This window comes from Mus pahari, chromosome 18 (genome assembly GCF_900095145.1).
Source record: "Mus pahari chromosome 18, PAHARI_EIJ_v1.1, whole genome shotgun sequence".
Lineage (NCBI taxonomy): Eukaryota > Metazoa > Chordata > Mammalia > Rodentia > Muridae > Mus > Mus pahari.
Genome location: NC_034607.1, coordinates 23229094 through 23245523, shown reverse-complemented (window position 1 = coordinate 23245523; position 16430 = coordinate 23229094). Strand labels below are relative to the sequence as shown.

At 56.5% G+C, this 16430-nt stretch overlaps 1 protein-coding gene across 4 annotated transcripts in view; it reads left to right on the top strand.

Annotated features, from left to right (window-relative positions):
* The first annotated feature begins 4759 nt into the window (after positions 1-4759).
* The window catches only part of Sema6b (semaphorin 6B), a 17591-nt gene continuing 5920 nt past the window's right edge, over positions 4760-16430 (top strand). Inside the window, exons 1-9 of one of the 4 annotated variants that reach the window (XM_021218505.1) lie at positions 4760-4897; positions 12336-12488; positions 12583-12706; positions 13410-13470; positions 13613-13675; positions 13984-14085; positions 14426-14516; positions 15139-15258; positions 15734-15822. In XM_021218505.1, the coding sequence (XP_021074164.1) occupies positions 12365-12488; positions 12583-12706; positions 13410-13470; positions 13613-13675; positions 13984-14085; positions 14426-14516; positions 15139-15258; positions 15734-15822 (774 nt within the window). In that variant the 5' untranslated portion in view covers positions 4760-4897; positions 12336-12364. Of the gene's footprint in view, positions 4898-6482; positions 6696-10604; positions 10691-11352; positions 11594-12335; positions 12489-12582; positions 12707-13409; positions 13471-13612; positions 13676-13983; positions 14086-14425; positions 14517-15138; positions 15259-15733; positions 15823-16430 lie in introns of those variants that run through there. The other 3 variants (XM_029531528.1, XM_029531527.1, XM_021218504.1) reach the window with 3 other exon arrangements.

Sequence of the window (16430 nt, the reverse complement as noted above, 5' to 3'; positions counted from 1 at the left end):
CTTTTTTGTTTGTTTGTTTGTTTTTTGTTTTTTTGTTTTTGCATCCAGAAGGTGCTCAATAAATGTATGTGGAATAGGTGGTGCCTGGTACCTAAGTCCTGCCAGAACAGCGTGTGCCTAGCACACAGTAGGTACACATTCATGCACAGTAGGTGCGCACACACCTGTTAGCTGGTCCAGGCAGGGCATGAAGCACGTGCGCCTGAGCTCAGAGCCGCCAGCGTCTCCGACACACACTGATGTCAGTGTGACCCACGGCCGGCGTGGTGGCAGGTGCCATGCGGTGAGGTCATTCGCACCTGCACCCTCTTTACAGTGGCTCAGTCTCTCCACCTTTTTTTAATTGTGGGAAAATGTCCATCGCGTGGAATTCACCCATTTAATAACCTCTCGGCATCCAGCTGGGCCGTGTGAAGCTCATTCACACACCTCTGTGGCTGTGCCCACCCTCGTCTGTCCTCAGAACTTTCCATCTCCCCCTATGTCTTCCCCTTCTCTAGGCTGCTGCCATTCACCTTTCCACTTCCGGTCTCCGGCTGTGAGGACTCCAGGGACCTCCTGAGAGTGGGAGCATGCAGGGCACATCTTTTAGTACATGGCCATTTCCCTGAGTGTGGCGACCCAGCAGGATATCCACGTCAGGGCTGATGTCTAGATTCCCCATCCTTTACATAACTGGGTGGTCGTTCAGTGTACAGCTGGGCCAAGCTGTGTGGCTCTCTCCAGGCTGCGGCCCTACCACGGGTCTGTCTCTGTGGATGCCACCCTGGATATTTTTGGAGACACGAGCTTCTCCCCCAGCTTCTAAGGAATGTAGCGTTGGGAGGAACCTGATGACCAAATTGAGCACCTACTGTGTGGTGGACCTGTTCAGCAATGACCTCTTGTCATTCAACCTGCTCCTGAAAGCAAAGATGAGGTTTGGAGTGCAATCTCCATGAACTGCAGACTCCACGGTGCTTGCCTCTAACGGCTCCAGTTCTGCACTGTGTGTGCAAAGGCCTTGAGGCAGGCGGAATCAGAGATGGTCTTCCTTCTCAGGGTCCAGGCAAGTGAGAGGGTGGCTTTATCAGCATATCCCTCTTGTCTTCCAGCTGTGGGGACCAAGACGCAGGTCGACTCATTTGCATATGCAAATGAGGGTCTGGAGGATGAGGGTGATTGGGCTCTTCTGGGAACTCTGCTGGTTAGAGTGCAAATGCAGTAATTGCTTAGACCTCCAAGGAGATCTGCGGAGGCCAGTGGGGGTTGGGGTGTCTGGGGGCTTCGGCTGGGTTGAGCTCACTGGAAGGTGCAGAGCAGTCCCAGCCACCTGACACAGCTCAGCCTCACTGGCATTCTCTCCCCACAGGGGAGGACTCAGACCAACCCCACAGCCCTCTGTCCTGGGTGTGAATTCTGTTTGGCTACAGAAGTGCAAAGTGCCCAGAGTTGTGCCAACTTTACAGCAGGTGCTCTCCTGAGCTTATCTATCCCAGTGTGCGATATGCCCTCGCTGTGGTGCCATAGTAGGTGTTCAAGGTTCTCCACGTCTACAAAATACCTTAGTTACCGTGCATACCATAGACACTCAATAAGTGCTCCTGTGGTTGTCTGAGTGAGCAAAGTACCTGGGCATCGGTGTACAGCAATGGTGCTCAATAAAGTTGTTCTCAGAGTTATTCAGATGTGCAAAGCACCTGTGGTTATGCACACAGTAGGTGCTCAATATGTGCTCCTTAAATCATTGTCTCACTGGAATTCTCCTTTGACAAGAATGTCCCTGTTGCTGCCTTGCCTCACTGGTGGGGAAAGTGGACGGCATCAGGCTCACCCCACAGCCAGCTGGGCCTCAGTGTCCCCCTCACTCAATTCAAGGAGGCAGGCCTTGACAACATTCATAGCTCAGCTGCTGTGTCCCAGGTACCCTAGGGACACAGCTGTGGCAGGGCAGACCTGGGCCCTGTCCTTGGGTGGGAATAGACTCTACACAAAATAAAAGATAAACAAAGGCTTGTGTGGCTCAGCAGAGAGACAGAGAAGGGGGGGCGTCAGGAGCTGGGGCCTCTGGGATGAAGGGTCAGGGGTATAGCAGGGCCAACTCACAAGTACACTATGTTTTATCTTCACCCCACCTAGTGGACTCATCAGCTAATCTAGGCCCCCCGGGGTCTCAATGTCCTCACTCAGAGGGTAGAAATAGCTATGTTCAGGAATCCAGGAGCTGCATACAGCAGGTGCCTAATATAGGCCCCTCATCCTTAGGTGTCTGTGCGCCCCAGAGGGGATTGTTTTGTTATTTTGTTGGTTGCATTTCCTGTGTTTTCTGAGGGTTGCTCATGGTCTCGACTTGTGGACATGTGCCTTCTTCAGCATAGCACCCCTGCCACTCTCCCAACACGGAGAAAACCCCCAGGAGGGGGCCTGGGGTTTAAGGGAGGGACCCTGAGAGGACTCGCCTACCCCAGGGGTCAAAGGACTGGGGAGAGAAAGGGTCAGAGCACGCAGCATCCCTCCCCCCATCCCAGGCAGCGTAAGCTCCGGAGACCAGCTGGGTGGACTGAGCAGTGCATCTGTCGCCCGAGCAGCTGCAGCCCCCCCCCCGGGGGGGCAGCGAGGGGACTGGGGGACGCGCAAACTCGTGTCTGCGCCTCTCAGCTGCCACCTCGGGCTGGGGGACACCCCAATCCACCCGACCCTGAGCCACTCCCCAGTGGCCGTCGCCCCCCACGTGCCTCTTGTGGGGAAGGGGCTTCAGGAGCGTCTGACGTCACGGGAGGCCCCAGCCAATCACAGCTACCCTTTGAGCAGCCCCGGGGGATTCCCTGGTCACATCCTGGACCCGGAGTGATACTGAGTATGGCGGAGTAAAGATGACCCTCCTACCATCTCAAGCTTACACTCTACGAGCGCCTGGCATAGAAAGGGAAACTGAGGCAGGGGTCTGCCGGGATAGGGACCCCGGTGGCCCGTTGCAAGTTGGTTGCCCGTCTCCAAGTGGGCCCAGAGAGGGTCAGAGAGCTGCCTGGCGTCACACAGCAAGCAGGGGAGGAAAGCCTCAGACTCGCAGGAGCAAGGGGAGGCCAGAGCGAGTCTTCGCTGTGCCCCGGCCCAGCCTCCCCGGTCCAGAGTCTTTGAGACCGACTGTCCCTCCTGCGGTCTCCCTAGACCCCCTCGCACCCCTGGGCCGCAAACCGGCCGTGTACAAGGTGTCAGTAGCCTCGGGCGTCCCCAAAATCCGTACTGGAATCTCTACCGCCTGGAGCAGGGCGGGAACGCAGCGCTGGCGGAAGTAAGGGAAACTGAGGCCCAGGGGGCGGGGTCTTCCTGGAGCCTCACAGCTGAGGAAAGGGGTGCTGGGGCTGACTCTGGAGGACTCAGACAAGGTCCTGTCTTCTTGACTCTCCATGGCCATCAGGTCAGCTCCTAGACCGGCTGGAGCCGGCTGGGGGAGGGCGACTTGACCTCCGGGCCGGTCTGTGAAAGAGGCGTCATTCATGACCATGGGGCCTTTGTTCAGACAGGTCTCCCTGGGGACAAGCCATCCCTGCACCCCCACTCTGCCCCGTGCTCCCTGCCAGATCCACCCGTGATCCTCCAGGGGCCCGGTGTCCCCTCCTCTCCCTCTGGCGCCCTCGGCAGCCACTGAGCCCTCTGCACCTTGACTTTTGCAGCCACTGGTCACCTTGGATGCCACCCCTCCCATTTCTCCCCCCACCTATGAGGGTGCTCCCCCCCCCCCCCCCCCATCCCCCCCCCCCGGGCCGAAAGACATTGTTAGGGCTGCGCTCAATAAATGTTTGTGGGACAAATCGGATCATAGGCCAAGCAGAGTAGGCTGAGAACTGGCTTCATCCTCTGCCTCAGTTTCTCCACAGACGTTGTGTCCGGCTGATATATGGCAAAGCTGATGGGCCACAGTGAGGTCTCAGCCTGTCGCCACAGTGGTGATACCAGGGAGTCTGCTCCAGTCCCTCAGGGTGTCCACAGGTCAGAGTTAAAATCCTGACACCCACAGACATGGCTGTCCTGGGCAGCTCACAGTCCCAACCTCTGGTTGAGTGTCCTCAGCTGGATGGGCTGCGGGGTAGCCGTGTGAGCAGGATTCAACCCCACACACAATTACAAAAGCAGCTGAGCGGTGCTTATATACTGGAGATGCCATCAGTATACTTACTGTGTTCTGAGGCAATGCCTAGCCCAATCGGAAAGAGGTTTTCATTCAGCGTCATGGCTGGGATGGGGAGGGGCTTCGGACAGAGGGAAACTGAGGCATGGAAAGAGATATCTTGCTGTCCCAATGTCCCTCAGAAAGTGAGTGTTGCCCGGCGTGCTGGGGCAGGCCTTTAGCCTAGACTCCCCCAGGAGAGTCCATCTTAGACAATCAATCATTATAAATAAATAAAGGAGACCTTGGTGGTTTGACTCAGTGATGTCATGAGCCACCAGGACCGTGGGACCATGTCCATGAGGTTCCTGTGTGTGGGTGACGGGTCAGATGAATTGGGAAATTCACTAGAATAGACCAGAAAACATCTATGAAGCGCCTACGGTATACTGGAGATGCCCAGAGTCAGAACAGCGCCCAGCTCAGTGCGGGAGTCGGTGGTCTTCAGAGCCACCCCAGTAGAGAGAGGTGGGAGACAGAGACGGAGAAACTGAGGCCAAGGATGGTGGAGGCGCCCCCTCCCGTCCGTGCTCCGCTCCTTGGTGGTCTGCTCCGGGTTTTGCGGAGCTCCGAGCTCGGGCGCTGGGGGCGGAGGTGGCGGAGCTGCGAGTCGCAGCGGCGGCGGCAGAGATGCGGCCCCGGCCGGGACACCGCGCTGCGCCCCCGCGGGAGCCGCCCGCGCGTGGGAGCCCGGGCTGAGGCGCTGCGGGGCCGGGGCCGAGCCGGGCAGGTGCTCGGCCTGCGCTGGAGGTGAGTGTAGGGACGGACGCGGGGACGCACCTTGGACAGATGCACCGAGGACAGATGCGGTGACGGACGCAGGGACGGACGCAGGGACAGACGCAGGGACAGATGCAGGGACAGATGCAGTGGGCATGCACGCACCAGGCGCGCACAGGGCGCGGGCGCCTCGAGCAGCGGCACTGGCCTGGGGGGCCCCCCGCGTGCGGTCGCAGCTCCAGCGCCTTGGGCGGGGCTAACGGGCTGCGCAGCGGGCGGGGATTGCAGCCAAGGCCCCGGCTCATCGCGCTGGGGCACTGACAGTGGCTTCGAATTATTGGGGTGACGGCCTATTGATGGAGGCGGGGGAGGGGGCGGGACACATAGCCGCGACCTTCCGTGGGTCCCCACGCGGCCCTGTGCACCAGCTGTCCCCAAGCTCCTGGGTACCCGCTGGTCTTCGCCGGCCGCGCAACTGACATGGGGGGGGGGGAAACAGTCCGCGGCCAACGCCCCCGCTGCAGCATAGCCTTAAGCTGGGCTGCCAGGCCCCCCCCTCAAAGCCTGACAATGGGACAAAGGAGCGTCTCTGGCAGCCGCGCGGGGTGGGTGCCACCGTGGCCCCCCTGGCCGACCGCGGCGCTGATTGGTCCCTGGAGCGGGGGTCACGTGCCCCATTCTGCTCTCCACTGCCGACTTTGGGGCGCCTCCCCAGGGCTGCTGCCAGGCCGAACCCCCCACCTTGGCCTCAGATGGTGGATTCTAGGCCTACGACAGCCCTGAGATTGGGAGGGACTCCCGGGTCCCAGGTCCTCTCTGCCCGGTCTCTGTCACCGAACCCCCAACCCCCGCCGCCTAAGGTCGGTGTCACTCTCATCTGAGGTTCCCAGGTCTCTGTCACCTGCCTGAGGTCTGTGTTGCTCCCCATCTGAGGTCTGTGTTGCTCTCCAGGTCTCCGGCACCCTGGCAGGTCTGTGTCACACTGCCTGACGTCTGTGTCACCCCCAACTTCTTATTTTTTTACCTGCTCAATGCTCCAACCCCAAACTGAATGTGATGGAGTTGGGAACCCCAACATTGCAGGCCAACAAGCTTTGGGTGGAGGAGGATGGCCCTGGGGACAGAATGGCTGGAGGGACTGGCCAGAGCGCCTCTGCCTGGTTACAACGTGCCTTTCTTTCTCTGTATCTTGGACTCGGGTTTTCTGGCTGGTTTTCAGGGTGCACAATTGCCTGCGGGCTATTTAGAGAGGTTAGAAGTGGGAGAGATTTGAGGTTCAAGGCCTGAACCTGGACATGGCCTAATGTTGTCTGGCCTTCTGGCTGGGTGGCTACTGCTCCCCACTTGGTAGATGGCAGTCTGGGGGCGTCTTGTATCTTGTATTTGTATCCATCAGCAATGGTACGGTGACCGGGAGGAGGTGGGGAAACTGAGGCACTGAGTGCCAATTGGGGCTTTCCTGTATTGTGAGGACCTGAGTTCCACAGCAAGAGAGGGAGCTCTGCTCTTTCCATGTACTGAAAACCGAGTGCTCGCGAGTCCCTGTGCCTTCTGAGGGTGGCTCTGGGTGTCTCAGGCACTGGCAGGAAGTGGATTGGAACTTTTAGCTCCTCTGTGTGTTCTGGGGCAGGTGGTCAGTCTCTGCGCAGCCTCCTCGGGACAGACTCTGCCTGCTCCTCACTCCGCTGCGTGTGTCCCAGGGCCTCCTGGTCCTCCATCCTCCGGGACTTTCAGCCCTAGCCCTATCCGTCCGTCCAGTCTGTTTGTCCATTGGCAGAGGGCAGGCAGGCGGCTGCCCTTGGAGGAGGTGACGTCAGCCTGCGGCCAGGTGAGTGGGACAGAAAGGTGACTGGAGTCTCCTGGGAAGGCGAGTGTCCTGAGCTGACCCTGGGTGTGGCCCTGGAGGGGGCAGCTGGGAGCACGGACTCTGAGCTGGGAAGTGGGAGTACTTCCCAGGGTGGTTGAACTTTCTGAAGTGGGAGGAGACGCTAAGGCTGATGGAGCAGGCGTTTCATCCCCAGGGCCACACGGAGCCAGGGAGGGAGGTAGAGGAAGCGAGGAGATGGCGAGGCCTTCGGGCTCGCGGGCCTCAAGGAAGGGCTGCTGGGAGCCGGGGCACTGGCGCGAGGCTGCGGCTTCCCGGGACCAGAGTGGGTAGGTGACTTTTAACTCAGATGAGAGGCCAATCCGGCTGAAGACTACATTTCCCAGGATGCTCTTGGCTCAGCCCCAAGGAACTTCTTGACTGCTTTTAGGAGCCCTACGGGGGATTATGGGTTTCTAGGGCGGGGTGGGGTGGGGGTCTTGCGTGATCAGGGAAGTCAGTCAGTCAACAAACCTTCCCAGTGGCTCCTGTGTGCCTGTGTGCAATGGTCTGTGTCTGGCTCAGACAGCAAGCCTGACTTGTCTATTTCTTCCTCAAGGCAGATCCTAGTTCACAATGCTGTCAGCTGGGGCTGGAGTGGAGGGAGCAACTGAGGCTAGGGAATGTTTGATTCTGCACTGTGACTCGGGGAAGGTTTATGGAGAAGAGGCACTGCAGCTAGAGCTGTGACAGATGTGTAGAAGTTGGGTGGGAGGTGGTCATAGATTTTCTGATACACAAGAGGCAGCAAAGAGCCCTTGCCAGGATGTGGCTCTTCGCCCAGTCGCAGCAGCCCTTGGCTCAAACCTGCCCTCTCTCTGAGCCTCAGTTTCTCCATGTGTAAAACAGAGCCAATGGCCAGGTTTGATAGGGCCTGTCCCTATCAACATGGTTGTTGAATTCACAGCCGTGCCAACCTAGTACACCAGCACCCAGCACCTTGAAGATGGGAACATGGATGATGCAGCTGGAGAGGTTTGAGAGCTGAGGGCTGGAAGGGTCATGAGGAGTAACCCTGCAGCAGGGACACAGCTGTGCAAAGGCCCCAGGGGACACGGCTGTGCAAAGACCCCAGTTGCATGATGCAGCCTGGTGCGGTGGAGTAGACCCCTGTGGCTGGGAGCAGGGACCATGGCTCTGGGCTAGAGGGCTGTAGCTGCGGGTATGGACACTGGGGACTGCAGGAGCTGGGGACATCTTCATCTCTAGGTGGGTCCCTGTGGGTGGGTTTCAGTCTTCTCACCAGCGAAACGTCAGAGCAGTTGCTACCGTGGTACTGAGGTAGATGCCCTCTGACATCTGCCACAGGGCTCTGAACACAGCAGATGCTCTAAATCTGATCTGGGAGCACAGTAGGTGCTCCATAAGTATCTGCTGTGGATTGTCTTAAAGGCTCTGGTTCATAGGTTCTGAGAAGACACGTTCCCCTGAGGTCACCCTCATAGTGCCTGGGCTTGACTCTCACGAATGGACGGTTCTCGCATCCATGTTATTCTGCCCGTGTGCCTGCCATTGCCGAGCCCTGACTCACATGGGACCCCTGATCCACTCTGATCCCAGGATCTTTCCCCAGGGACCTATTTCCTGCCTTTGTCTTCTCCAGGCTCTTTGGCTGGTACTTCCTGTTCCCCGCAGTCCTTGGCAAGGCCCCGGCTGCCTGTCACCCTGCATATCTTAGGTGTCCTCATATCAGACACGAAGGTGGAGACCGGAGGGTCATGTGTTAGGTAGAGGTGGGTTCCAAGGCCCCTGCCGGACAGAGGCACCTCACTCTTCTCTCTGCCCCCACCGTCCACTGAAATGTGCTGTGTGACTTTGGCCAAGTAGTACAACTTCTCTGAGCTCTGTATTTTCCATGGTCTCAAGGCTGGTGTGGGCGTGAAGTGGATTCACACCCATGGGGGAACTGTGCACATCATTTATTCACTGTCTTCTGTATACCTGTTGTAGTGCCAGGGCCTGGGTGTCTGTGTCAGGATGAAACCCTTGGCCATGTTGGCCTACGCTTGGGCTCAGGAAGTCTGGGGTGAGCATGTCTTTGCCAGGGTTCTTTTTTTTTTTTTTTTCAGATGTTTATCGGTGACTGTTGTGTTAGGCTCAGGGACTTAGCAGTGACCGCCAGGGCAGACCCTCCTTTCCTGGAGGGTACATTAAGCTCAGAGATTCCCTGACTGCTAATCAACTACTGCGTACCGCTCGAATTCACTTTGATAACTTACTGAGGGTGGGCTCAGGTCCTCCAGGCTCGTCTTGTGGATGGGGAAACTGGGGCTCCAGTAACGAGGAGCCCTGCACAGGTTTGTGCTGAGGGGCACACGAGGCTGTGCCCCCTTTCCTGCTGTGCCAAGTGGGGCCTGAGAGGCAGCTGGAGGGGAGCTGTAAGGAGAGCCGGTAACCAGACCAGGCCAGCTCAGGGGCCCTGCTGTCCCACAGTCACTCGATCCCCCTGGGGACACCAGCAGCACAGCCGGAACCCTGGGGCAGTGGGCCTGCAAGGAGCACTCCACTGTAGAGGAGGAGGCAGAGGATTACAGTCAGCAGAGGGTCTCTGTGCACCCCTCCAGGAGTCCAGAGAAGCCCAGGGTAGTGGCATCTGGGCCTGGGGTCACAGGCCAGGTGAGGGAGGGGACGGGACAACCACGGAAAGCAAGACTGTGATTAGCTTGGTGTCTGTGGAATGGTGAGGAGGAGCCCTTACACAGCACCTCAGCCCCCATGAAGCAAGAAGGACCAAAGTTAGATTCAAAGCAGAACTTGCCTAAAGAGGCCTGAGGATCGGGTCGGGGTCTGCCCTGGCCCTTGGGGCGCTGAGTGGCTAAAGAAGATTGTAGAACAACTATCAACTAGGGGTATTCTGCCTCTCAGGGGATGGTTTTGACATCGGGGACATTTACAGTTGTCACAGGAGCCTGGCATGCAGTGAGTGGCAGCCAGAGTCTAGGAAGTGGCCATTTTCAGTCACAGGTCGGTCGCAGAGCTGAGTTAGGGTTTGCATGAGAACCATAGGCACGGGCCGTTCCATCCCACGTCCTGGGCCTCGGTTTCCCAACACAGCCAATGAGTTGGGCTGTCTCCTGAGTCTCTGGAAGCCACTGGTGGTGGAGTGGGGTTCGCAGGCAGATGCTGGGGGTACACCCTGAGACAGGTGTGAACACACGTGTGGGTGGCCCTCTCGCAGCTGGGACATTTGCCGGGGGTGGAACGCACACCTGGGAGCACGTAGGTGGTCTGACTTCCTGGGGACTCTCGGGACGGATTGGCCTGAGCCAGTAGTCAGTGGGTGCATGGCAAAGGACTGGAGGACACTGGGGTGGGTAGGGCTCAATGCTAAGTGTTGATCATTTATTCACACACAACAAGCGATTATTGAGCACCAAAGGTCTACCTGGCCCTAGGAGAGCCATGCGCGCCTGCTTGCTGCCCCCTAGGGCGTCAAGCTTGTGCAAAGGCCCTGGGGCGGGGCAGAGTGCTGTGGGAAGATTAGGGAGGGAGGCAAAGGACCGAAAGGGAGGAAGGAGGCTGGGGTAGGATGGCAGGGCAAAGGGCGGACGAGGCGCTCGCAGGCGCCCCCTCGTGTCCAGAGTGTGAGGGCAGGGAGGACCTGGCGGCGGAGCCAGCCTGGGCGTTGATGGAGGAGAGAGACCCACGGTTTTACTTCCATGTGCTGAAGAACTTTGTGGTGGAGTCGAAAATGTGTCGCCTCCGTGGTGTGAACCTGTGGCTGTGGGAGGGGTGGCGAGGAAGTTAGGCTGCGTGACAGGGAGGGGGCGTGACGGAGGCGTCCAGTGCGGTGCCTTGGAAGGGCTTTGGCATGCAGGGATGCTGCCGCGCGTCTGAGACGGGTTAGAACCCCGAGTTCAATGGCGACGCCTGAAGACTCAGCCCGCCGTAGCCAGGAGGGGTAGGGGGCATGGCTGAGGATCGAGCGATCGTGGAGGATGGAGTGCCAGCCGGACGAGGTGATTCAGGGCTCAGGGGTGGATCTCAGGAAGGTTGGGGTCAGCCTGGTTTACATAGTAAGATTCTGTCGCAAAACATTTTATATTTATTATTCTGTTTTATCTGGGGGGGAGGGGAAGAGGTTCTCGTTGAACCCAGAGTTCCTCAAAGCAGCTCCTGTGGTTGCTGAGTCTGGAGCTAGAAAATCAGATGTTGTCCCCGGAAGAAAAGTCAAAGAGTTGGGGGCGTGGCTTGTGGGTTGTGCGGCTCCCTTCCCCTCAAGTCCCCTCAATGATGGACTGGGACTGTGGTCAGGAGTGGAGCCCTACCTAGAATCCTCTGGTGATGGGCTGGGGGCGTGGTCTGGGTGATTGGGCTGGGGCGTGGTCTGGAGTGGAACCTTGCCTAGAATCCCCCCGGTGATGGGCTGGGGCGTGGTCTGGAGTGGAGCCCTGCCTAGAATCCCCAAGGAGGGTCTGGGGCCCGGTAGCAAGGGGATAGGATGGCCACAGTGCAGAGGTCAGCCTCCTGGAATCTGGGGTCATGGGGCGGGCACAGGGGGACAGCACAGGGGAGGAGCCAGCTTAGGAAGCTCAGAAGGAAGTAGGCTCATGTCCCAGAACACACGTACTCTGAGTCACAAATCCTGGAAGCCAGGGGTCAGGCAGAGGAAGCCGTGCAAGGTCTTCCTGTTTTTTTGCCCTGACCGTTAGAACAGGGGCTGATGTTAGCCTGGGGCTGATGTTCCCTCCATCATCCCCACCCACTATGGCTTCTGATCTCCAAGACACAAGGTCAGGGGTAGGCTGGGAGACATCTCTGCTGCCTGGATGGGGAAACTGAGGCCCAGAGTTTGTTGGAGATTGACGAAGCTGCTGAGAAACCCATGTGGGGTGTCTCCAATTGGACTATACTCTTTTCTGGTAGGGAGGCGCTGCCCTGCCCCGGGACCCCTAGGTTTGGAGGGCTGGGGTCCCGCTTGTTTTCACACACCTCAGGATTCCTCAATTATGAACGAGAGCAGAAGGAAGTCGTCCAAGGGGACAGGAAGTCAAACCCACCAGCGACACTAAGGCCCCTGCACGCTGCGATGTTCTATGACTCCCATTGCTAATGATGTGGTGTATAAAATGCCAAGGGCTTTTAATTCCGTTATGTTTTCTTCTGTCTTTGAATTGGAAATACGGTCCCTCTTTGTGTGTTTGTTCTAATTTTGTGGCCATTTGGTTTTATCGTGGGGTCTTGCTATGCATGCAGGCCAAGCTGTCCTAGAACTCCTGCCTCAGCCTCTCCAAGACTGGGATGACAGGCCTATGCCACGACGCCAGGCTCTAAGGCTTTTCGCGTTTTCATTTGAAGGGTTTTTTAAAAAATGCTTTTTGAGATTGGATTTTTAAACGCGTGTTTTAAGATAATATCCATTATTGTAATTCTTGTGATTAATTTTTAATTACCTAATGCATTTTCAGTTGCAGCTATTTCCTGAGAATTTTACTCACATGTGGTCTTAAAGTCGCTTGTTAATTAAACAACGTCTGAGAGAATCGTTATTATTATCAATGTTATTTTTAATTCTGGGAGGGAGGAAGGGAGGGACTCGCGTGCCCCCTACCGGCCTATTATGGAACTGCAGGCCGCTCCACTCACCGCCCTCCTGGCTTGTAGGTGTCATCTGTGGTCATCTGGTCCTCACCATGTGGACCCCGCGAGTGCCCCCTCCACGCCCGGCCCTGCCGTTCCTCCTGCTGTTGCTCCTCGGGGTCACCCATGGCCTTTTCCCAGAAGAGCCACCTCCACTCAGTGTGGCTCCCAGGGACTGTGAGTCTGGGGAGTGATGGGCAGGGGTGTGTCAGGGTCTCTGGTGCACAGAATCTTGTTTCCAAACGAATCCTCCTTCCACTCCCTCCTTTAGACTTGAGCCACTATCCCGTGTTCGTGGGCAGCGGGCCTGGTCGTCTGACCCCTGCAGAGGCTGCTGAGGACCTCAACATCCAGAGAGTGCTACGTGTTAATAGGACACTGTTCATTGGGGACAGGTATGCAGATATTGAGGTGGTCCCAGAATAGCACATTTGAGGGGTCCATGATGGGCCTGTTACTTGACTGGAAAGTGTGACCCCATAGTGCTGAATGCTGAATTTCAAGAGTATTCAACGCTGTTTTAAGGCTATTGAGCACTGAGTTTAAAGGTGCTGTTGGGTGGTGTTTGTTTGTTTGAGGTAGAATTTCTCCGTGTAGTCCTTGCTGTCCTGGAACTCACAAAGATCCCCCTGCCTCTACTCCTGAGTGCTGGGAATAAAGGCATGTGCTACCACCGCCTGGCTTAGGCCTGATTTTTTAAGGGTGTTGGATGCTGCGTGTATAACTGTTAGGGACAATGTCTAGGACACAATTTACTGGATGTCTAGACAGAGTGATGGAGGGGAACCCAAAAGAGAACTTGGTCTTGAACCCATAGAAGTGACTCAGTGCTCACATGCGCCCCCTGCTGGCGGTTTCTCAAGGCTGGGTCTGTACTGAGGCCTGGATGTGTCTAAGCTGTGAGGTTAGAGGCTAGACATGGTAGCAACGTGCAGACTGAGAAAGGGGTGGGTGTGGGACAGATTTCAAAGGCAGAAATCACAATGCAGACCAGGAGTGATGTGGCTGCCAGATGGACATCATGTTTACTGTGATTGGACTGAAGGTGGTAGGGTTCCCTCCCCACCGCCCCATCTCATGCACCATGCTCTCCTGCAGAGACAACCTGTACCAAGTAGAACTGGAGCCGTCCACATCCACGGAGCTGCGGTATCAGAGGGTGAGGAAGAAGGACCTTATGGGGGTGGGGGTGGGGCGGAGCTCTCCAAGGGGAGGTGGAGTCCAGGGTGGACTTGGCTGGGAGGAGGGAGCTGAGGGATGCTGAGGGCCACACTCCCCTCACCACACTTTGTTTCTTGTAGAAGCTTACCTGGCGCTCCAACCCCAGTGACATCGATGTGTGTCGGATGAAGGGCAAGCAAGAGGTTAGAGGGACCTGTCCTTGTCACTTATTCTCATCCTACCCTCCCTGGCCATGTTCCTAGCTGGGCCTCAAACTTCCCTGCAGTCTTGGGGTGATTCTTCCCATCTCAGAGGAGGAGCTCCAAGCTGTTATTGTTGTGTTCAAGGACAGGTGCCTCAGTTGCCACACCCAATCTCCCCAGGCCACACCCAACCTCCTTCATCCCACAGGAATAGCCTTGGGTCTGCTTTGACTGAGCTCCCAGCCTGAGCCACAAGCCTAGGGGCCAGGCAACGCCCTCTGCACTTCCTTTCTTCTTCCCTACCCCAGGGTGAGTGTCGGAACTTTGTCAAGGTGCTCCTGCTTCGTGACGAGTCCACGCTGTTCGTGTGTGGCTCCAATGCGTTCAACCCCATCTGCGCCAATTACAGTGTGAGTCTCAGCCCTTCCTTCTGAGACCCCAGGGATCTGCCTTACCCTCCATGTCCCCTGAGTCTCCTCCCAGTCATGCACATCCCTGTTCTAGGTTTGCCAGGCTTGCCTCCCACCCCACCCCCACCCCCACCCTGCTTCTCTTTCAAGACTGAGGACAATAGACTTGGGCCCATTCACAGACCAGGAAACTGAGGTCCAGAAAGGTTAATTGCCTAGCCAGAATCACACAGTAACGCAGCATGAAGCTAGGGTTCTGTCTGGAGTGGTGGACTGGGGAACCCCGGAGCTGCCAGGCAGAGTGAGGAGACGTATTGCTTAGATCCTGTCCTCCCTGCAGATGGACACGCTGCAGCTTCTTGGTGACAGCATCAGCGGGATGGCCCGCTGCCCCTATGACCCCAAACATGCCAATGTTGCCCTCTTCTCAGGTGAGTGGTCTCTGCTTTTGACATGCCCACTCCCAAGAGAGCCATTTTCCATTCCTAAAATCCTGGTCACTCAGAGGCATCTGGGAAATGGGCAGAATCTAAGAGGACCTGGTCAGAGTCCGGGTCAGGGTGGTGGTTAGGCTGAGCTGGAGGAAGAAACTTAGCCTGGGATCAAGGCTCAACTGGACTTAGTCTCATCCTGTATGCGGACTCAGCCTGGGATTCAGGCTCATTCCGTTGTAGGATCATGATGGGATCCAGGCTCAGCCTCTCCACAGTCCTCACTAGGCTGAGGTTCTAATTTTTGCTCCTGCCCGCTCTGGTCTTTCTATTATGATTGCTGTTGTGGTTGTGGTTATGGTTGTTGTTGTCTGGACCTTCTCTTATTGCTGCTGTTGTTATGATTTTTCTGAGACAGGGTTTCTCTGTGTAGCCCTAACTATCCAGGAACTCACTCTGTAAACCAGGCTGGCCTCAAACTCACAGAGATCCACCACCTTTGCCTCTTGAATGCTGAGATTCAGGCCTGTGCTACGATGCCTGGCTTCTCTCTCGGCTTTCCCAGTCTAATCCCAATCTGCTTGCCTCACCCCTCCCCCCCCCCCCCCCCCCCCGTGTCCAGATGGGATGCTCTTCACAGCCACGGTGACTGACTTCCTAGCCATCGACGCTGTTATCTACCGCAGCCTTGGGGACCGGCCCACACTGCGCACAGTAAAACACGACTCCAAGTGGTTTAAAGGTGAGGCTCTTGTAGGGGTGACATTTGCCTGACACCCCCAGCAAAATAAGAGTCCCAGAGATCAGGAGAGAAGAGGCTGGGACCTTGTTTTTTGGAAACTCCTGGTCCTTTTGAAGATGGAACTAGATGGAAGATTTTGGTGTAAAGTGGAGCCTGCTGGTAGTGGGTGGTACAGAACCTGAAGTAGGACAGGGCAGGAAACTGTGGCGCTGAGCTCTCTACCAGATACGGAGGAGTGTCACAAAATGGCAGATTGCATGGCAGTGATGGATATGATGATTTTTTTTTTTAACTTATGACCCCACTCACCCCCTCCCCAAAGCCAAACTGGGCTCAGTTCATTTTGGCTAAGTGACCACTCTAAGTCTCTTCACAATAAAAGGCACAGCTCACAGTCTGCTCTGTTGACATTCAGAGCCCCAGAGACCCCCTTCGTGATGAGTTAAGGGTGTATCCCAACACCTTCTCTCAACAGAGCCGTACTTTGTGCATGCGGTGGAGTGGGGAAGCCACGTCTACTTCTTCTTCCGGGAGATCGCCATGGAGTTTAACTATCTGGAAAAGGTTACACTGCAACCTCGAGATGCTCGGGCACAGGACCTTAGCTGAGAGGCTCAGGCAGGGAAGGTCTAATCCATGAACTTCACCTGGGTTGGAGGAACCGGTCTTCACATAGTGTCCCCTCCAGTGAGGACCGGTCTATGGGGCTGAAAGACATTTAAGGAGGAACTGAGGAGCTTGAGGGCTTTGTAGAGAACAGTGTTAGACACATTGATGTCATGTGGCCTCACAGTTCCTGTCCATCATGCACCCCTCAACACTGTCTCACTGACACATGACCCAAGTATTTATTCTCCAGCCCTTCCCAGAGCCATTAGCCTGAGTCTGGCCACAGTCCATCCACCTTCCCATCCATCCATCCATCCATCCATCCATCCTTAAACCCATCCATCCATCCATCTGTCCATCTATAAACCCATCCATCCACCTACCCGTCCATTCATAAACCCATCCATCCATCCACCCACCCACCCATCTAGAAACTCAATTCATAAATCCATCCATCCATCCATCCATCCATCCATCCATCCATCCATCCATCTGTTCATCCATCCATAAACCCATCCATCCATCCATCCATCCACCTACCCATCCATCCATCCATCCATCCA